Source organism: Chrysemys picta, chromosome 3 (genome assembly GCF_011386835.1).
Source record: "Chrysemys picta bellii isolate R12L10 chromosome 3, ASM1138683v2, whole genome shotgun sequence".
NCBI lineage: Eukaryota > Metazoa > Chordata > Testudines > Emydidae > Chrysemys > Chrysemys picta.
The window spans coordinates 189228967-189251327 of NC_088793.1; the positions used below are offsets into that span (position 1 = coordinate 189228967).

At 42.7% G+C, this 22361-nt stretch overlaps 1 protein-coding gene across 27 annotated transcripts in view; it reads right to left on the reverse strand.

The window, feature by feature from the left end:
• USP34 (ubiquitin specific peptidase 34) overlaps positions 1 to 22361 on the reverse strand; it is a 280867-nt gene that overhangs the window by 90857 nt on the left and 167649 nt on the right. For 23 of the 27 annotated variants that reach the window (XR_010599944.1, XM_042857217.2, XM_065589647.1 and 20 more), the window contains 6 exons: positions 17151 to 17334; positions 7482 to 7645; positions 6062 to 6127; positions 4555 to 4701; positions 4408 to 4485; positions 4212 to 4289 (listed from right to left, as the gene is read on the reverse strand). Coding sequence is in view for 26 of the 27 variants with exons in the window: in XM_042857217.2 (XP_042713151.2) it covers positions 4212 to 4289; positions 4408 to 4485; positions 4555 to 4701; positions 6062 to 6127; positions 7482 to 7645; positions 17151 to 17334 (717 nt within the window). In the remaining variant the exon portion in view is untranslated. The remainder of the gene's footprint in view (positions 1 to 4211; positions 4290 to 4407; positions 4486 to 4554; positions 4702 to 6061; positions 6128 to 7481; positions 7646 to 17150; positions 17335 to 22361) is intronic. The other 4 variants (XM_024099851.3, XM_065589646.1, XM_024099849.3 and 1 more) reach the window with 1 other exon arrangement.

Below are 22361 nucleotides of genomic sequence, written 5' to 3' on the forward strand. Positions count from 1 at the left end.
GGGCAGGTACATCGCCCTTGTGGAGGGCTTTCTATTGCCAAGGAGAACTTGTCTCACTTGATCAGAGCAGGACAGCTCCACCACGTTCAGCCATGGAGCTTCCACTCTGTGAGGTGGAGCAACTTGAAGTTCAGGTGTTGGAGGCGGCCGTGATCCTGCATGATTAGGTCAGGGATGAGTGGTAGGGGGAACGAAGGATACCGAGGACACTGACGCCGACCTGGACCTTCGACCCTGGATCTGGCGATACGCCCAGGATGCCCAAAAGGGCCACTGCGTCGAAGGCTGCCACTGCGGAGGCCACAGTGCCGGGTAGGGCTGGTGGTCGCGGCGGGATCTGGACCTCCTGCTCCTGGTCCTATTGGAGCAATAGGATTCCATCTCCGACTCTGAGGTCTCTGAGTAGGTGAACCACGGAGGAGCGGTACTCTGGGCTGCCAGAGAACGGTGCCGAGAGGTCGGGGACCGGTGTGGCTCCCCTGCGTGGGTGGGCCGTGCCAGGGAGAGGTTCGCCGGAGATGGGGATCGGCGTGCCATCATCGCTGGTTTGCCCCTTGATTGGAGCTGGGACCGTGCAGTTACCAGTGACTTGTCTCTCTTCTGTGGGGAGGATGGCGCCGTGAGGCATATAAGGTCTTTGGCTGCCTCAAATGCCTCAGGTGTCAAGGGGAGCTGGAGGTGATCACCTTGGTGGACTCAATTGAACCCCAGACGGGGCAGGAATCAACGAGACCCTGAAGGGCTGGAAAGACGAGGTGGCCTGGCTCGAGATGTGCTTCGATCTCGTAGGTCCCTTGTTCTTTAGAGGGGGAGAGCGACCCCTATCTGGCCTTTTCTTCTTTTGTAGTATCGGGGACTGAGAACGGTGCCGGACAGAAGAGGGTTACTTATGGGCAGAGCCGTGAATCCTTAGGGTCCTTCTTTGGCACTGGCTCACGCACCATTAGCGCTGGAGCACTGTGAACCGACGAGGAAGTGCTCTGTGTAAGTTCTGCGGTCCCCAGGTCGGATTGCTTCCATTAGTAGGATCTTGAGCCTTTGATCCTAGTCTTAAAGGGTCCTAGGGCGAAATACCTTGCAGATCCTGCACTTGTCCTTTTGTTGGCAATCACCAAGGCACCGTAGACAAGAAAAGTGCGGTCACTCTTCGGCATAAACTTGCCACAATCCTCGCAGAGTCTGAACCCTGGCGACCGGGGCATAACCCAGAACCGGGGAAAACGTTGTGGCGGGGGAACCCCCAAGAATCACAACAGCTATGACTAATAACTAATGAACTGTTTACAACTATTTAACAATGAAGACTGAAGTGGACACTGCCAAAAGCGCTTGCAATGCAAGAGCAACAGTTGTTCCAGCTAGCCGTCACCGACGGTAAGAAGGAACTGAGGGGGTGAGGGGTCGGGAGGGCCCTATATTGGGCGCCATGAAGGCGCAACTCCAGGGGGCGCCCAGGCCGACCCTAAGGGAAAAATATTCCGGCTGTCGTGCATGTAGCACGCACACACACCTGATTGGAATGGTCATGAACAAGCACTCGAAAAAGAACTTCTCTTCAGTGATAACAAGAACTAGTTCCAGGATGGAGAAAAGCGCACAGAGTACTCCTCTTCTGTTGAATGTGAAACTGAGACAGAGACTGGGGAATAAAAGAGAGTCTCTATTTCTTATACTCCTGAGGGCATTCTGCGCCAAAAAAATTAAAATTCTGCACACATTTTAAAATTCTACAATTTGTCAATAAATAAATGCAGAGGTTCCAGCATGGCAGTGAGGAGCAAGGCCACTGGCTGCATGAAGGTGGAAGATCACCCTGCAGCCCCCCCAGCCTCAGGACACGGACTCAGTGGTGAAGCTGCATCCGACCCCGAAACAGTACAAGGCCTGGGCCTGCCCCAGAAACACCCTCGGGCCCTGGACCTCTGCAGCAGGTGTGAGCAGGGAGGCTTAACCAGGCAGGATCCAAGTGTGAAGGGGATCAGTATGGGGGGATCCAGGTGTGGGGTGAGAGGATTGTGTGTGGGACAATCTGGGTGCAGTTAGCTCAGTTGGGGTCATAGGTGTGGGGGGATCTGGAAGCACGGAGGCTCGTGGAGGTGAAAGGGGGGGGGTGTTCCAGGTGCAGGGGCAATAGGACTCTGCAGGGGCTTCCAAGTGAAGGTGGTTGGGGCTCAGCGGAGGGCTCTGGGTATCTCAGCAGGGGCGTCTGGGTGCAGCTAGTTAGGGGTCATTGGCGTGGGGGTCTGGATGTCGGGCGCAGGGTGGTGCAGGAGCTGGGGCATCAGGGTGGGGGTTTGAGTGTAGGGAGCTCACTGGGGGGTATCTGGGTGCAGGGGTAGGGGTCCAGAGACGGGGGGCTGGGTGAAGGGGGGCTCTGTATGCAGGAGCTGAGGTTCACTGGCGTGGGGTTCGGGTATGGAGGGCTAGGGGGATTCTGGATGTACCGGGTGAGGATTGGCAGGGGTGTCTAAGTATGGGAGGTCTGGATGCATGGGGGTTGGGTCGATGGTGGAGTAGCTGTACAGTGACCTCTCCCCACACAGCGGAGGAGCGATGGGGGGAGGCAGCAGAGGAGGAGGCTGAGCTTCCTACAGCTGCGAGAGGTTTCTGGGGGTAGGTCTGACACAGCCCCAGCCACTCCTTGCAGGGGAAGAGGAAGTCCCATCCTCTCCTGCCTCCAGCCCAGCCAGGATGAGCAGCTGGTCCTGGCTCAGGGTAAGAGCCACTGACTGGGGTGTCCTCAGACCCACAGTGATTTACCTCTCCGCCGGCTGCTCTGGGTGCCTGAAATGATGTACCTACGCTGCTCGGGAGCTTGCAGCTTCCCTTTGCTTCCCCGTTAGAAAGTCATTTTCTGCGGGGAAGCAAAGAAATCTGTGGGAGATATGAATTCTGCACAAGCACAGTGGTGCATAATTCCCTCAGGAGTAGTTCTTAGAAAAGAAAAGGACTCTATGGACTGATGGTGCCATATCTTCTTCTCTCAATCTCTTGACATCAAAAAATAACATTGTGGAACTGAGGCCAAAGCCTTGTCTGGTCTACTAGATGTTTCTGATACTCTCTCAGCACTGGGTTTCTGAAAAACCCAAGATTGTATCTTTGAAGAAATGCCTGAAGGTGGTTGTGAGTCTGCCTTGGAAGCTGTAGGTTGTTCTCCATAAGCATGGATTACAGATGAAATTCCATGCCCAGGTTGTAACTTTATGCAGATGTGGCACAGGCTAGGTAAATGCCCCTTACCAAAACCTCTAGATCCACGGATATGGAGGTCAGAGACTAGGAAATAAACTGTGAAGTAGGCATTCTTTAAACTTAGTCTTTTTTGTTTTCTTCCAGGAACCTCTCTTCCTATAACGATGACGAACCCAAAGTAGTTCCCAACTAAGAAAATCAACAATTTTTTTTTAAAACAAACCATGTTAAACCTATCCTAATAACTATTAAGAAAATTAACTATCCTACTACAAGAAAAAACAGATAAGATGGTCAACAATCTAGAGATGGAGAGACCCATCACATCACTGGTTCCTTCTAGCGGTGGGAGCAACATGTACCTCTGTCTCTCAAGGTCCAAGCTTTCCACTGAGCTTTGGTGCTCTGCACAGGCCCACTCTACAGGAATGGGGACTTGTATGGACAATACTCAAACATGCGATTTTAGCTTAAAACATAGTTCAATTTTAAAAATGACCTTGATATAAGAAATGAAATTAAGCAAGCACTTAATACATTCATCAGTTTTGACATTTAAAACTACAAAAACCTTTTGTAACAGATGCAAGACCTTGGAAGTATGGAAATTGCAGAACACTATTGTACGGAGATGAGTCAAACTGCCCCAGTCAAACTTTTGTATCTGCAAATGTTATCTGAATCTTTGTGAGCTGGGAATTGTATTCCGGGCTATCTCTGGAGCAGGTGAGGGGCTGCTCCAGGGCTCCCAGCCGGGCTGTGTTCAGGATCCTTGAAGGGTTCTAAATCAACTCCTGGGACCATTCACTGATGGGCTGCTGCAATGGAACAGCTGTCACCCAATATTACAAAATTATGGAGTCATAACAAAGCCCAGAGTTTGCTCAAATTAAAGTGCAGGTGTGGAAAGCAGCAGTATATGCAATACAGTAAAATAAGAAATCTCTTACATGACTGAGCTAATTTCCTTAAAACATTATGATCCATATTACAACTGCCATCATGGTAGTACTTACATAAATATTCTTCATATCCGCCACCTGGCACCTCACTGTATAGAACTCTTCAGCAGTCTGACTGACATGCTCACAGTCCTCAATGAAAATAGCAAAACAGAAAAGTGGTAAAGGAAAGTCAATAAATTATTCTGATACATTAAAATGGATATTCTAATCTTAGAATGAAGTGGGCAGGAAAGAAAGTGATACTTACCAAAGAAACAACATTGTTTGTAATGACCCCTCCAAATAAACTTTTCACTGTATTTTTCTGTGAATAAATGAACGAATTCTGTCAACAAAGCTTGAGCAAATCTATAGCTTTAAGAGCCCCCTTTTGTAGCATGCTTTAAGAACTCACCAATTCTGGAGACATTTCCTCAATTTTTGTTATCAGATCAGTGAAGAATTCTGTCATGTCTTTTTGCTCTCCAGTGTTAAGTGGTTGCTTATCCATGGTGTAGGTTTTACAGAAAGGCCTTGGATTGTATGCCTTGCATTCACTTTCCTTTTGGGGGGGAAAAGGCAAAAAAAAAATTATATATTAAAAAAACAACTTTAAAATAAAATGTATATAAAAACATGAATACAGTTATTATAAAAAATATACAAATATATGTATTTAAAAATAAATGTATAAAAATATATCAAGAATACTGTTTGGTAGGTGGTGGAATATGATAAAGGAAAATTTAAATGCTTCTGAAAAAATTAACTACCAAACTGTTTCAAAATCACTAGCAGAATACAGTTGTAGCATTAATATTACAAATAAATACTTATTAAAAGTCAAATAAAAGCATTTCAATAGAGATTTGACGATTCAGTCATTCTTCTCCATGGGCAAACAATGTATCATATAGTTCACTGGTTCAGAATTGTTTGACAGACATCTACGTTAATGTTATTTTGATCAGAGTTAAGGATCTGCATTATATATAATGTGATTGTGAAGATTGTGTTGCATATGGTATTACTATGTATGTTGGAGGTCTGGGGATTTAATTATAGAGTTTTGTCAGTGAAAGTGGTAAAAATAATGTGGGAGGGTTAAAGGTATGTTAAAGGAAAGATGCCTTAACTGGATATTTCTGCTTTTTAGAAACCAATTTAGGAGCATCTAACCTTTAACCTCCAGGATCACATGAGGTAGGAGGGTCCCAGGCTCCAGCTCAAGCCCAAACGTCTACACCATAATTATACAGCCCCACAGCCCAGGCCAGCTGCAAGTATTTAATTACCCTCAGAACCCCTACAGGGTATATGTAGAGCATGCGCATTAGAGCTGAGGCACAATGCTTCAAGGAGCCTCATCTTAGATGGTATACATCAGCACTGCGCTTTAATGCAAGGTTGCTTAGTACCACAATTGTGCTCTTAGTGTTAAAATTTTCTTAACTTTAAACATACAATTAAATATACAACTTTTCTCTACTGCCTATTTAACATATTGGGTACAAATACATTTATGATGCCATAAACTTACAAAAACATAGGGGACGTTCATGCTGGGAGCTGGGGGTGTGATTCCCAGCTTGAGGAGACAGACTCGCGCTAGCTAGCATGCTAGAAATAGAATATAACTGCAGCAATATGATCTGTGGCGGTGGCTAGCCACCCCGAGTACATGACCATGTAAGATCCTAGGCATCTACTCAGGAAGGCTATCCCACTCTGCCGCTTATGCCATAGCTACATTTTATTTTTAGCATACTAGCTTACTAGAGCTAGCACAAGTCTGTGTCTTCAAGCTGGAAACCACACTCTAAGCTCCAAGTGTAGACATACTCATACAGAGAATTAATTTTTCTTCTTCTCCTTCTTCCCTTCCTCCCTCCCCCCCCCATTAAGTGCTTCTTAGAACCTACCATTAAATATGTAAACATTTTCTGAAGTTCTAGTAGAGTGGTCTTGTGCTTCATGTCCTCTGAATACTAAAAAAGATACATAAAATAGGATTACAACTTTTTCTAATTTTTTTTGCTTAGAAATCTCCCCAAAAATCGGCACTGAAAAGTTATAGAACAATTAGCCCAATTATTGCATTTCTTTTTACAAAAAATATTTTAATGGTATTTTATTTTAGTATAAATGACACAGTCATAATGATCATATATATTTACATGCATACACATGCAAGCACACACAATGTGTGTGTGTGTCTATTCCTTTTTTTTTTTTTTTAACCTAATGTACAACAACCTCATTTTCTGCATTTTAGCACATTATTTCACCGGAAACCTAGATTGTTTTCTGATAAATGGAGTTTACACAATGGTTAGTATTTTCTAAAAATTCACCCCTGGATCCCAATGTATCACTCCAGTCCTCATTGAAATAAAAACAAAAACAAAAAAAACTAGTATTCCTAAATTAGGGACCACTACTTTTTTTCATTCAGTAATGACATAAAGGTAGGTGGCTCCCAATGGGTGACTCCAGGATGGTGCTCTAATGGGCTGGAGTTCTTAAAGACCTTATCCACTAATTACTAGTGTTCTGGTGAGTGGCCAAGGAGCTTCCTCAGTTTCCAGCAGGGCAATCCTGGCTGAACTGTGGTTAGGTGGAATAGCAGCTGACAACAGTGGCTCAGAGGAGGTCCTTCATCAACACTGATCAGAAAGGAACTAGAAGTTAGGGCCATAGATGCCATCCACATCCTATTATCCCACATCCTTGGTCCTGCTAGTGAAGGCAGGGGGCTGGACTCAATGACCTTTCAAGGTCCCTTCCAGTTCTAGGAGATGGGATATCTCCATTATTAATTATTCAGGGAGCAGAGTGCAATGTTCACTGTTGCAACCAACGGGCTCACAACTTTAATCTATTAAAAGTATTTTTTCACTATTTATTTATGTTAGCACCCACTTTGTCTATATTTATTTATGCTAGCACCCACTTTGTGTAGGACACTTTCCAAACATTCAAGAAAGATAGTATGTGCTCACAATTTAAGGACAAATGGAGCTCACAATTTAAGGACAAATAAGTAAGGGAAACAGGAATGATAGGCAGTTTATATACAATTTACATAAAAGTCTATTTAATTCACAATAATCTATGGTGTTGCATGCTAGCAGCATGGATTTAAGAGTGGGGATTTATCACAATTGTGCTCTAAAGAACTATCATATTTTGTATTACAAATATTTAGAAAAAAACACACCTCTTTCCACCTTAGCCACTAACAAAAAATATCATTATTTGATCATAATGAAATAATTAATATAATAGTCTGCATATGTTTATAAATGGAACACTAGTTAAAAATAAAACATGAAATCATACCTTAGCAGTAAAAATGGCTTGTCTAGCCTCTGGTATCATATACAGCTGCTGAATAGTGGATGCCAAGTAACAAGTTGCTCCAAGATTAGTTAGACCAACAAATCTGCATTCAGCTCGAACATCATCATGTGGCCAATAATCCCATTTGTAAGGTGCATGGGAAGCTGGAAAAAGTATGAATTACAAAAATAAATCAACTCAAAGTAAATTTTTAAGAAGACAACAAAATACATAATTACAAAACATTATGCTTTTCATTAAAATATGTTTATATATTCTAGATTTACAGACATAATGAACCAGTTTGTGCCTGCACCTTGAGCATGTGCATGGGGGAACAGAATGAGCATAAACAGGCCCTCCCAAGAAGTCTGAAGCACAGCTGCAGTCCCCACACTCTCCTGAGTGCAGGACACGCTCTCTCCTAGGGTGTCTGCATTGCTGTCAGGAGATGTGATTTTACCGCATGTAGGTTTGCTAGCTTGCTAAGAATAGCAGTGAAGCTGTAGCAGCATGAGCTAGCCACTGAGTACATAGCTAGGTCCCAGGCAGGGTTGTACTCAGGTGGCTAGCCCGTGCCACACCCTAAGCTGCTACAGCTTAACTGCTAATTTTAATCAGCTAGGTTGCTCAAAGCTAGCTTGGAAAAGCTTAACATGTACTGCAATCATACCTCCTGACTGCAGTGTAGATATACCCCTATAGTGGCCCCAGTATGGCTAGCCAATCCGAAGGAGAAAGGCAATAGTAATGGTTCACACATCCTGCCCCATCTCCTTCACTGAGTACCAGAGCTATGTGGAGGTGCAGGAGAGAATGCCTGTTGCATCTTCTTTAAGACTGGTTTCAGAATAGCAGCCGTGTTAGTCTGTATCCGCAAAAAGAAGAACAGGAGTACTTGTGGCACCTTAGAGACCAAGACTGTTGCAAGAGATGTACTATTCATGTGCTCTGGGAGGCACTGTGACTCCTTACCAGCAGAGTGTCTCAAGGTTTGTCTGCACAGGGATAAAAATCCCAAAGCTGAGCTGGGTCAGCTGGCTCGGGCTTGCAGTGCTTGGGCATCTGGCCCCAGCTTGAACCCAAATGTTTATACAGCAATTTTTTGCCAAGCATCCTGAGCCCCGTGAGTCCAAGTCAGCTGACCTCAGTCAGCCACAGTTATGCCGCATGGCTTTTATCCTCCTGTAGATGTACACTTAGAGCTCTACCTCTGGTAATATGGCTCTGACAGCCCCCCAGACTGTGTCTTAAAGCCACAATCTGGCCCAAAATAGTACACAAAACAGCTTTCCATCAGTAACAAAGGCATTCATACATTATAATTATATATGTTAAGAGACTTTCAGGCATAGCAAAGTACTTTCAAAATATTATTCACTTCTCTTATAGAAATTTATTTCTGGAAAGTTACAGATATTAAGAGAGTCTGTTTTGTATGACGAGTTCATAGTGACAGAAAATTTTCAGCAGGCCTCTGAAATGAACTTAGGAAATCTGCAAGTGTACCCATTTGTGCAGGCAAACAGATGTGCTTTAAAATGCCAACTTTGGCACACACAAACTGATGTGCTTGCAAATACTGCGTGTGCATCTTGGAGCCATGCTGAAAGGTGGCACTACTAGTATCCTCACAAATATAAAAAGGCAAGCACCAAATGTAACATAATTGTGAAATGTTGCCTTTCCTATTTATGACAAAAAAAATGTGTGATAAAATATAAAAAATGGGGGGCATATTATAAAAATAAGGATCTCAGTCTAATTCAATTTCTTAAATTGGGTGTTTTGGCCCTGACTGCCTCTAACTCCTATCATTTATTGATGCCTCAGCTATACTTTCTGGAAACAGCACATCTTATTTGTCTGACAGGAAGTGCAGTCTTTGATATACTGTAGGATATACTTCCTTTGCCTTGCCTTCTCTGTCTTCTTTTTCTTCTCTCCCTCCATCCTTACTGCCTTCCTCCTTCCCTTTCTCCATTTAAAATTCTCCTTCCTTCCCGTTCTCTCGCTTTCTCTAAACATGCCCAGTATTAGCTATTAGCTTAACTAGTTGGCAGTAAAAAAGATGCCAGTTGTTTACCACCTAGTCCTCTCCTCACACACAGACACTCTCACTCACACATATTAGCCACGCCCAAACTCAAACCACTCTCACAAACACCAGCTACTTATACTTTCCAACATACACACCAGTCATTCACACACAGCTTCATGTCACACTGAGTCTGCACCCAGAGGCTCCTACTATGGATTCTTCTTGATGTGACAAAGCAATGAACCTGTCCATGATTTATATTTGTTATAGAGTAAATGTAATGTTAAGAATGAATTACTGAATTACATAAATCCCACATCTTGAAAAGAAGGCTTAGCTGGTTACAGAGTGACATCAAATGCCAAGATAATAAACATACCAAGCATGATCACTAAGGCAAGTGCAAAAGGTAGCCAGTCTTTAAGGGTAGGAACCTTACTGGAGATAAGATGCAAAGATGGAAAAGAAAAACAGAAACAATCTATTTATCCACAATGCTGAATACAAACTTGAATGAATTTCGTGACAGATCCAGGGGAATACCACTTTCTTTTTTCTTTTTTGTAGACAGTGGGGGAGTTTCTGCTATAGTAAAGCCAGACACACCAAAGAAATTTAAAAGCTGCAATGGAACTACAGGAAGGAGAACCAAAGGGGATGTGGTGAGTGACCTAAAGGGTCAGAGAGAAGAGACAGAGAAAGCACTTTCTGTGATGTTGTTAATTTTCTACGTCTAATCCAAGATGTGCCTATACAGTGTAAAACTAGAGAAATTATGCATACTGTTTATATTGTTTTAATCTGATAGTCTCTCTCTCTTCTTAACATATCTTGTTCTGTGATATGGCTGCCAACAGTCTGGATGAACAAGTGGTAGCCAGTCCACACACAAGATTTTTACATCTAGTGTATTCTTTGTTTCCTAGCTTGCCAACAGGCTTTCTGCAGTTGCTCTCCGACCTTGCCTTTCTGGCCGACATGCCATCTTTCTTCCAGGCCACTGCAGAGCTCTGGAATAACATGCAGCAAAGAAGGATAAAGATGACTGCATCCCCAAAAAGCTTTAGTGGAAAAAAAAGGCTAAAAATGCACCTCTGGAGTGTCTTGACAAATTTTAGCAGCAGGTGCATTCTGCCCATTTGCCCAAAACCATGCCCCTCCACAGTCTGGCTTGGAACTGCCCCCAGCTATGGCCAAGCAGTGACTGGCAGAATTCTAGACCACAGAACTGGGTTTTACTTCAGCAGCCACCCTGGAAAATGAGGACATGCAGAACAGCTTTCAAGTACAACTGGGTACCCAAAAACAGGAGCCTCCAGGAGTTCCTGGCCTCAGACTGGGGTCACAAGATAACATGCTGGAGAGAAAAGACGATCAAATCTCTCGTAACACCCTTTTTATCACAATGGAATGCTCTTTATCTCATCAGTCATTACCTGAATAAATACAGCCTTTGCTGACTCCATACTCTCCCCAACAAAGAATCTTTCCTCCCTTCCAAAAAACACCCCCAAAACTTCTCAAAAGAGCTCACCCTCCCCAGCAAACGTATTTTCTGTCCCTTTCCCTATCACAAGGAACCTCTTCTCTGCCACTAAGGGGAGGAAAAGTCTCATCTTTCATTTCCATTCCCTCTCAGGCAGGAAGTCTCCCAAAGAGCATGAGCTGGGATCAGACCAGCAGGATCAATCCACTGTGACAGGGTCCCTTTCACTCCAGATAACTACAAGAGGGTCACTTCAGGCGAATGGAGTTACTTGGTGTCCCACATGAGAAACACCTTGGAAATCTCTCTGGTGGAACTCCCTCTTCAAAAGATATAGCAAGGTTCCCTATTTTCCTCCAAGTCAACCCCACAGAGTTGAATCTTTCCACAAGCTGTTGTGAAGCTGGTAGAAACAAAGTGTGCGTCTCCTGATTCTATTCCCAAGCTGCCCAAATACTGCTTTAGGTTCTATGAGATGAACCCTGATTTCTGCAGTGTCTGGTTGTCTCACACCACAGCTAATCATTCTAGGTGCCCAGATCTGCTTCCACACATTAACATGTCCCTTCACAACCCCCCGGGAGAGGGAAGGCTATTAAATGATCATTTGAGCTAGGCAGCATTCAGATCAGTATCACAATCCTCTTGTACTTCTAGAGAACTAATCAAGTGGCTGACTGAGAGGGAGACAAAGGTTGTTTCCTCCAAGCTGCCCCCCTTGGTATGCAGGAAACTTGCAAGGGAGCTTATCTCTGTTTATGCAGCCAAAGACATGGCTCAATATTTTAACAGCTTAGGGGCCAATTTAGGGGCATCTAACCTTCGACCTCGTCCCATAGGGGCCTAAGACAAGGCAGAATGTCCTGCAAACTATTAATCATCCCTACCAGGCCACATGCCCAGATCCCAAAGTCAAGAAAAGGAAAAAGGGGTCTTACTCTAGGTACTTCATAGGCCACAGAAGCTGAGAAGATCCAAGATCTAAAATGAATTGTTTTGTCAAATACCACAAATACAATATGGATTCTCTCCACTCAAGGCTATCAGCTGTAGATTTCAGATAACTATCTGGCACCCACCGAAATTGAGAACTCAGATCCTCATATTCCAGATCAATCAGAGGTTCCGCTGTAGGCCATTTGCACTTCCAATTTAAAACTCTAATCTTCAGAAAGCATCATGATTGTCACTCAGGACTAGGATCTGGGCCCAAGGTTCCAGAAAACCTCAGTAGCAGTACACATGATCTGACAGCATTTAGTTACCTTGGTCTGGTGGAAAATGAAAACATGGCTCTCCTCCCCAGAAACTGCTGCCTCTTAGGAGCCATAATTAATACGGAAGACGCACAGGTAATTCCCTCCCCCCGATTAAACTCCTCCATCTCAAGGCCCCAATTCATCCTTTTGAGTCCAGGGAGTCAGCAGCTATCCAGTCGTACATGGCCTGGCTGGAGGCCCATCATACTGTGAAGACCTGATGGAATGGGCCAAGTTCCCTTCTCAATGTCTCCTTGAATATATGTTAGCATCCAACCTCACTCCCCAAGAGAGGAAAACTTGGAACATCTAATTTCTTCCCTTCAAGCAATGAAAGGTTCTCTTATTTGGTGATAGGAAAGCAGAGTTTTCTCACCATGAAGAGATTCCCACTACAGGACAATTGGAGTCCTCAGTTAACCAGAGATGTGCAGCTTCCACAAATAAGGGTTCTTCACAGTAGGTCCAAGGATTGTGGTCTTCACAGGAATGAAAACCCCACTTCAACATCCTGGAACTTAGGGTCATCAGGTTGGTTCTCATGTTCCTGGAGATCCTCCTTTCAGCCATGTCTCAATCAGGTTAGACAGAATAGCTGAAGTGGCCTCCCTGAATGATCAAGGAAGGCTTCCGAGTATTCCCCTCCAAAGAGAGTCCCTATTACACAGGGAAAAGAAAGACTGGGATCCCTCAAAGTCCTACAAGAATCTGGCCATCTGAATGATCAAGGTTATTGGCTGAGCTGCAAGGAAATCTATCCAAGGAAATAGTCCCGCTATTAGGAAAACTGCTCTCTGTTTCCAGCCTCCCTCGATTAACTTCTTGCTGGGAGAAGGAAGGGTTCTTGAGCTTTGGATAGGGATAGGTAGTTTACTCTCCTCATCTTTTCCCATAATGTAGTTCTGGAGAAAATAGGCAGGCAGGACTCAGTGCCATCCAATTCCCCTAGACTCAAAGTAGCCAAGATGAGTCTTTTCCATAGAGTTCCTTAAGCTGTACCGAGACAGCGTTTGCCAACCAGAAAAATAAGATATCCTATAACAGGGCCAACCGTCCACCATGATCCCATCGCCCTCCATTTCAAGAACTGCCTCACTGATGCTCTCTCACCTCAAAGCCAGGAATGTCTAATCAGTCCTTGCTGAAAGAGGAGTCTTTCTTCACTTACTATCTTTTTCCTTTTGGTGCAGATATCATCAACTCTTGGCTTTGAGATTCACTACCCCTTCCATTCTACATTACTTTCAGGATGGGTCTGACAAAGGGCTCTCTGCATGCTCCTTAGTGTCCGGGCTTCAGGGATTCCATAGGAGATCTCCCAGTGGGATCCAACTTCACATCAGGGTTTTTTAAAGCAGTTTCTTACCTGAGCCTGGTAAGACTCTTGTTCGCTCTTGGAACCTAAACTTGGTGCTAGATGCTATAAATTCATCCTCATCAGTCTCTCTCTCTTTCTCTCTCTCAGTTATAGAAAGTGGTCTTTCTAGTGGCCATCCCTTAGGTAGGAGAGCTGAGGAAATTACAGATATTGCTCATGATCCCCCATATATCATTTTACAGAAAGAAAAAGCAGTTTTTTGGAGATCTTACTCCCCAACTTTGGGTCTTGAGACTGGAGCTGAAGTCATCCAGTGGCATTTCCTGGATATCCACCAAACACTTATGCTCTGCTTTTCCTGAACATTCGCTCACAGTAATATTGCCATATTAACAATTAGTGAGGTAAAAGAAATAGGGTTTAACCTATACACTACCAAATTCACTCCACACACAATGGTGCATCACGCCTTTTTGTTCCCTCACAGTACTAGATGCTTTAAATACCCAATGGAAACGAGGTACAGATTAACAGGAAAATATTTCAAAGATGATATGATTTGATAATGACATATACACTAAAAAACCCCACATAGTGCAGTCCAACCAGATGTTGAGTGGCTAAAGGATTTCTACAGTAGTACTTCCTCCGTTACTACCACCAGTGGAGCTGCACCAGTGATAATGACAATTGTAGAAAATTTTAAGAAAAATGCTAGGCCTTAGATTACTGTAATTATGCCAAGTTGCACCTACCCAGTTTGACACTTGCTGAGTGTAAGACCACCAGTTTTATTACACCGTTTCTTTTGTTTTAATCTGATTCTCTGTAGAGACTCTTAATAAATCCTTGAAGGGAAGACAACATTACATCTTCACATGAGAGGCAGTCAGGGAGAAAACAGTACCTATTCCAGGAGCACTTGGCGACCCCCTAGGAATTGCCATTAGCTTCAGTCAGTAGGGGACACAAGGAAATGTGGTAAAGAGACAAGAACAGGGGAAAATTCAGTGGCAGGATTAGATGACCAAAGGCTACATTTGGTGTAAAGATATAGGATCCCCCCTGTGAACCTCAAAAAATAAACAACTAAAACCAAAAAGATGGGAAAAATTGGTTTGTTTTGATTTGGTTTTTGGGGTGTGGAGAAACTCTAAGGAAGAGAGACAGGGAGACTTATGACCAGATTTTTTTTTTTTTTAAAGGAACAGCAGCTCAAAGCCAAGCAAAGAGATAAATTCCAATTTTAAGATGATTAGCAAGACCAGGATTGTATCAACGAATCAACAGAATTATAAGGAAAATAGGCACTGAAAGTGGGGCAGGGGATAAGCAACAGAGAATGGTGGCACCTCAGAAGGGGTTAACCAAACACAGTTGGTACCATTAGATAGTCCACTTTCCTAAGACTGGCAGCAATGCAAATGTGGACTTGCCAAGTGGACCAGATCTCTGTGGGGGACCTGAGCAGGAGACAGACAATCTAGAGAAGACTATGTTAGAGGAAAGCAACAATGAATGCAGTGTCCACAATTAATGGAGGAAATGCCCTGGGACAATATTAGTGGTTAGGATAATTGGAACCTGAAGTGGGAGAAACATCAACTGGAGCAAGAAAAAAGACTGCACCTGGAGAGAAACTGGCAGAGAGAGAAGGTCCACCAGCACAGGGAAAAGCGGCATGCTAAGTGTGAGAGTAAATGTCAGCGTGAAATGGACATCAAGGCCAGGATTGGAGGGGTGGGGGTGAGAGAGGAGGAGAAGATTAACATTAGGCTTCTATTTTTTGAGAATCTTGGCCTAAGAATCTAGATAACCAGTGTCTGAACTGTTCAGTTAAAACTGAGACAGAAACCACACATTCAGTTCCATATCCAATATAGATTACAAACTATTCCTAAAATATAGAGATGCGGACATTTTTGTTTTTTTTCAGAAGTCCTTAAGAAAGGGGCATATAATAGGAAGTCAACAATGGATAACATGAGGTTTCTAACTTCCTTTCTGAACTGTAAGGTACTGACAATGTAAACCTGGATATCGTGAATTATGGAAAAATTAAGACTGCCAGAGAAACCTGAACTGACATTTCGAGGCTCAGAGAAAGAAATTTTGGGGAGCTCAAAAGAGTGATAAGAATTATGATGAATTTGCAAATTAAACAAGGAAAATAACTAAAGAAATAGATAAACAGGAACAGGGTTTTCATTAGAGAGAAAGAGTTGGAACTAACAGGCATGAAATAATTTTATCAACATTGTTATTTAGATTTGTGAGCATGATTGGATATTGACACCCCAAAATGTTGCACAAGCTGGTAAGATAGCTAATCACTATGAAAACAGCCATGTGAAAACAGAGAAGAAAACCTAAGAAGGAATAGGCAAGCAACAGGGGCACAAAGCCTGAACCTGGCAGAGGAAGCCATTTTGATCATCCACAAGGAGCGCATTGGGAAGAGATGTTACATCTGCCAAAAAGATGACTGCCCCATTAGCCACCAGAGGTCACTTGCATCTCAGTCAGGGCAGCTTTCACCTATGAACAATAAAATAAACTGCATCAAGCATCTGCTTGATGAGGAAAGTCAGAGGCCATATCCAACAGAAAAGAATGAGATATATGCTATTAAATTCACTCCATAAACAATCTGTATATTTATTGCTTGTCTCCTAACAGGACCAGGTGCTCTAAATAACCAATGGAAATGGGGGGCTGAGGGGGGTGAGAGAGATAATAGATTTTATTAATGGGTAAATTGTTTCAAAGATAGCATTATTTATTTAAAAAATTATGTACATGCTGTTAAAGCCCCAACTGGTGCAAACCAGTCAGCTGCTTGGTGGGCAAAGTACATCTACACTAGCACTCCCTCCGTTACTATCACAACTAGAGCTGCACAAGTAGTAGTGCAATAGGGGAAAAGTTTAAGAAAAATGGTAGTGCTGATAAGGCCTTTCTTTACAATAACTTTTCTAAGATGTGCCTACCTATCTTAACTCTTGCCAACTATAAGACTAGATATGTTATGCATATTTTTTTGTTTTAATATGATTGTCTCTATATATTCTTAATACATCTTGTTTTTAACTCGATCATTTGGGTCTTAGATTGTTTAGAGGTAAAGTCACTCCAATATGGTCTAGGAAGGAAGGAAGTCTTATGATCACTTGTGAGAGACAGTTGAGTACCTACCCTGGAGCACCTCCCCGAGGGAATCCCTTAATGTATCAGTATCTATAGTATATAGGGGACTGAAGGTTATACTCCCCTCCTCATGGGGCAATGCATCAGAGTTAAGTGAAGGTTCTCTGCTCCCAAAAGGATCCATCAGGGATGGAAGTAATTCCCCACTGTGACACTGTGCCAGGCTGTCCCAGCATGAGAGTGGGCAGAAGGGCCAACAGAGTGGGAGTGTGCACTTAAGGCACATTCTTCTCATTCTTAAGCAATCTTTATACATCCAAAAACTTTTACAAAAGCCCAACCCCAAAATGTTAATACTGAAAAATATCTATCTTGCATAAAATACTTACAAAAACTAAACATGAATAAATATTCTTACACTGCATATGTTGTGCCATAACCCAGTTGTGGAGCAGCCTGTAGTTTTCTACAGACCCCTTTACCATTTCTACCAACAAGTCGTAAGCAGCAGCCCTTGAAGAATGTGACTTGCATTTTGGCTGTTGTTTATCTTTTAGACTTGGCAGCAAAAACAGAAGATTGAAGATGTCTCTTAGAAACTCCTGTAAAACAATTCAATCAGTAGGTATATCAGTTTGTACAAATATTAAAAACACTGTTATATAATTGTATATCGTTTCAAACTTTCTAGGAGGCTTCCTCCATCAGATAAAAACAATTTTAATGTCCTATAGATAAATTTTGGACTGCAGACTTTGACAGTGTCTCCTTTACACCATTCTCTGTATATTATATAACATACCAAAAAGCAGTCTTCAAGTAATTTGAAGAGAAGCATTGTAAATGTGTTACGCTACCATGATGGAAAGATAAATATGTCCACCAAAAAAAGTTAACACAAATTATCTGTAGCTCTAGCACAGCACTGCTATTTGGCATAAGAAACCAGAAAAGAATTAATGAAGACTACCAAACATCCATAATTGAGTTACATTCAGGTTTAAGTAAGACTTAAAGATTACTCATGTTATGTAACATTGCCAATCTAAAACATTACTATTCCTACAAATCATATTAACATAATAGGTCATGTATATTATACCAGAAACAACTGTTATCATAACACTATGAAATTAATACACTTCACAGTTCTGTACAATTCTTTTCTTTTTCTTTGTAAATTTATTAAACTATAAAGAAAGAAAGAAATACTGATGTTACACATGAAATACACATACTACACAAGCGATGATCAACAGAATTTCTGATATAAAAAGATTGGGTAAAATACAAGTCAATGACTAAACTTCTATTGACTTTAGTGAGTCAGGATTTCACCCAGGGTATTTTAGTTTATACTGACAAAACTATCCAGGTACACCTTTTAAGTGTCTTTGAAAAGGTCAGTTTCACCCATTACTATTTATCCATAAAAGTCATGTATTATCAGTCTGTGTTTTAATGTTCACATACTAAAATTGATTTTAAGTGTTCCACTGCTATAGATTCAGGTTTTTTTAAATTATGATTTTAATGACAAATGCTGTATATTAAATATTGCTCCATGAACAAAGTGAATCCATGTTAAATGGACTAAAAAGAGAGCAAACAATGGCTGTTCCAAGTCATGTTGATATTGGGCAACAGATACACAAGTTGTAATTTGTTACCCACATTTGCTACACCAGATAAATATGACAAGAAATTGGGGGTGGAGGGTCCCTAAACTTATCCCTCTCCTGTTTTAGTCACATTAATTCAACAACATTAAAATAAAAAAAAATAAAAAAACGTATTACAAGCCCTAATAAGATGACCAATTTTTTCCAAAAATTACACCACTTTCTAAATATGTAGTAGGGAGTAATAAGTAGGAGGGAAGGTTGTGTGCAGAAGGTTTAAGTAGCAAGGGAGGAGTGGAGGCTTTTTTTTGCAAATAGCAAGAAACAGGTTGAGAATGCTTATTAACGGGAAGGGGGAGAGAGTAGAGCTAAAACGGCTGACAGCTGGTATGAGACAGGCTGAGTGTGCTTATCACAGGATAGGTTGAAAAGTTGGCTAACGTGTTAAAAATACACTTTGTAAACCACAAATGCTTGCAGCCAGGAATAAATATTTAGGTAGTGTCTGCACTAGCCTTTACAAATGTGTTACCTGCCTGGCAATTAATTAGCTTCAGGTAAAAAAAAAAAAAAATCTAGTGTAGATATACAGTTAGGAAGGAGAGAGGAGAAGTAAACAAACACATTGAGCTCTAGTCTACACTACAAAGTTATGTCAATGTAAGTCACCTTGTGTCAACCTGTTTGTGCATGTCTATACTCAAATGTGTCTCCCGCAGATGTAAATGCCCAGTTAAAGCAATGCAATAATATCTCTCCAAATGGCTTTGAGCCATGGTCAACCTACTGTGATCAATGCAACCCAAGCGTAGACACTGCAACATATGTCGACCCTAACAGTTCCCCAGCAGTTGTCCCACAATGCCCAACACTGACCACTCTGGTCACAACAGTGAACTCCACCACCCAGGCATCACAGAGACCTGAAGCCACCCTGCCGCTTTAAAACTCCTGTGTATTTTTGAAGTGCCTTTTCCCAAATGCCCAGCTTAGCAAGCACACCTAGTTCTCTTCCTTGCTGTGTTGCAACTGCCCAACCAGACCAGTGGAGAGAAGAGGCTGTGCAGGCACAGCTATGGACCAGTCTTAGAAACGTGGACATCTATGAAAGATTGCACATGGGATGCAGGTGAAGGGGTATGACAGGATCAGGAGCACTGCTAAGTGAAAGTGAAGGCACTGCAGCAGGCATACTACACATGGCCACAGAGGCCAACAGTTCACCTGGCGACGAGGCACAAACTGCCACTTGTACAGAGAGCTGCATGCCATACTTATCAGAGATCCCACCAGTACCCCGCAGACGACCCTGGATACCTCAGTGTACGGCAAGATGGAGACCCGTCCAGCTATGCCATGAGCCCAGATCTTTTCGAGACTCCATGACAATCTAGTCAGCCAAGCATGGACAAACCCAATCCAGGAAAAGAAGTCTCTGTGTGTGCATGCATTCTCCCTTAAAATTTTTAAAAGTGAAGACGGCAACCAGCTCAACACCAGGCTATCAGGACACAGATACCTATTGTTAATTGTTTTACTTCTACAAAAAGAGGTAGAGGTACAACAAACAAAGCAAGAGTTGTTATTAGGTTTTCGTTTCCCTGTAGGGTTAAGGAGGCGACCAAGTGCAGTAGTTTGCTTATGTACATAGTATATTCCTTGCATCTTCCTGAGAGATCTTGATGAAACTTTCATAGGGGTAACTCTGCAATCCTTTCTTGATGGTTTCTAGGGATGGCTGCCTTATTCCTTCCTCTCAGGTAGGACACTTTCCTACGCCACTTCATAATGACTTCAGCAGGCACCATTGCACTAAAGAGACTAGCAGCATAAGGGCCTGGGCAGCTCAGGACGCAAGCTGCTTTCTGTGCCTCTGTGACCCTCAAGAGTGAAATATCAATTAAAATCACCACTGTCTGCAGAAAATAGTGCCAGTAATCAGTGCCATTACCCTGTACTTGTATCTATGGAAACAGATGCCAACATTTTATTGTTTTATACACTGAACAGTTCCCTTATTTCCCCCAGCCCTCACCCAGGCAGGGCATCTTCACCATGGCTGCGGCTGGAGAGCAGTGTTGTGCAGAAGTGCTCCAAAGCTTAAGTGTCAATAAGCATATCTTAATTAAAACTTTTATGAGTAAAAGGGAAGGGAGCTTTGTGTAAGCTCAAAAGCTTGACTCTCTCACCAGCAGAAGTTTGCCCAATAAAAGATATTATCTCACTCACTTTGTCTCTCTAACAGTTGGTGTATGTTTGGCTGAAATGGACTAAAATGGACACAAATGTTTTCCACCATTCTAATTTTAAAATGCTGTTCTGTTAAGTTTTGTAAGTTTGCACTGTATTGGTTTTTAATTGCACATTATTTTTGCACTTTGTTTGGTACAAAATCCATTTTTATTTTTTGGAAATAAATTCATCTTTGTTACTTCGTAATATCAACCGCAGAACGCCTAGCGCTACTCAAAACACAGAACCAAACCAGGACCACAGAACACGTAGATTCAGTGACAGTGTAATAATTATAAAAATACAGTAAGCACCATAGAATTGATAGGTTCATTTAAAGACCTGATATTCAGAATTGTACACCAAGCACTACACAATTCCTAACACCCTCCCCCCTAAATTTCCAAGCCAGGTAGAGCAATGTCCAGCACATTATTGTGGCTGACCATTAAAGTGGTCTTTTGAGGCCTCCCTCATCCGCACAGCTCTGCGCTGAACTCTTCTAATAGCCCTTTTGTCTGGTTGTTCAAAGTCAGCAGACACCACTCCACCCCGGTGGCAACTTTTTCCCCTTTGCCTCACAGATATTATGCAGAACACAGCAGACAGCTATAACCACTGGGATATTCTTTTCACTGAGATCTGACCTAGTGAGTAAAAACTGACCTCATCCCTTCAATCTACTGAAAGCACACTCAACTGTCATTCTGCACCTCTTGAGTCAATAGCTGAATCTTTCCTTGGAGCTGTCAAGGTTACCATATATGGCTTCATGAGCCCCAGGGAACATGGGGTAGGCTGGGTCCTCCAGGACCACTACTGGCATTTCAATGTAGTCAATGGTAATCCCCAATTGGGAAAAAAAACTTCCGTGCTTTCAGCTTCTTGAACAGTCCTGTGTTTGTAAAGATGTGAGCATTGTGCACCTTCTCTGATTAGCCCACACTGATATCAGTGAATCATCCCCAGTGAGCCACCAATGTTGCATAACCATAGGAAAAATAGCCCTTTCTGTTGATGTACTCTGTGGCGAGGTGGGCTAAGGTGAAAATAGGGATGTGCATGCCTTGAATCACCCCACTGCAGTTCAAGAACCCCACAGCTGCAAATCCATCCACAACCACCAGCACATTACCTAGAGCAGTGGTTCTCAACCCGTGACCCAATCAGTACACAGCTGCAGCCCATGTGACATCCTCAGGGCCATACAGGTAGTATATATATTGTGTGGATGCGGTTCACATAAGACAGAGAGCTGCATATGAGGCTCACAATAGTAAATAGGTTGAGACCCACTGGCGTAGATGCTTCCTACATCAATGGAAAGGGTTTTTCTTGCAATGCAGGTAATTCACGTCTCCAAGAGGCAGTAGCTAGGTCGATGGAAGAATCCTTCTGTCCACCTAGCCGTGTCTACACCAGGGATTAGGTCGACCTAAATACAGTGCTCACGGCGGAAAATATTTCACAGCCCTGAGTGACATAGCTAGGTTGACCTCAGTTTTAGGTGTGGAGTGGGGCTAAATAAATGGATCTTGCAAAAGAGACCTTCTCAGGGTTTGTGAGGGACTTAATTTTCTTCTAATTTGTTGATAAAGCACAGGACACCCACACAGATGTTACATGTCCACTGCTACAGTCTATAGACTGTAGTAACTAACTAATCCCCAGATACGGGAGGCTTTGGTCAGTGACTTATTCCACTAAGTATGGCGCCTGCTACAGCACTAACAACATTACAAAGATTTCTCCCCAGAAATCTTCTAGTCAGATAG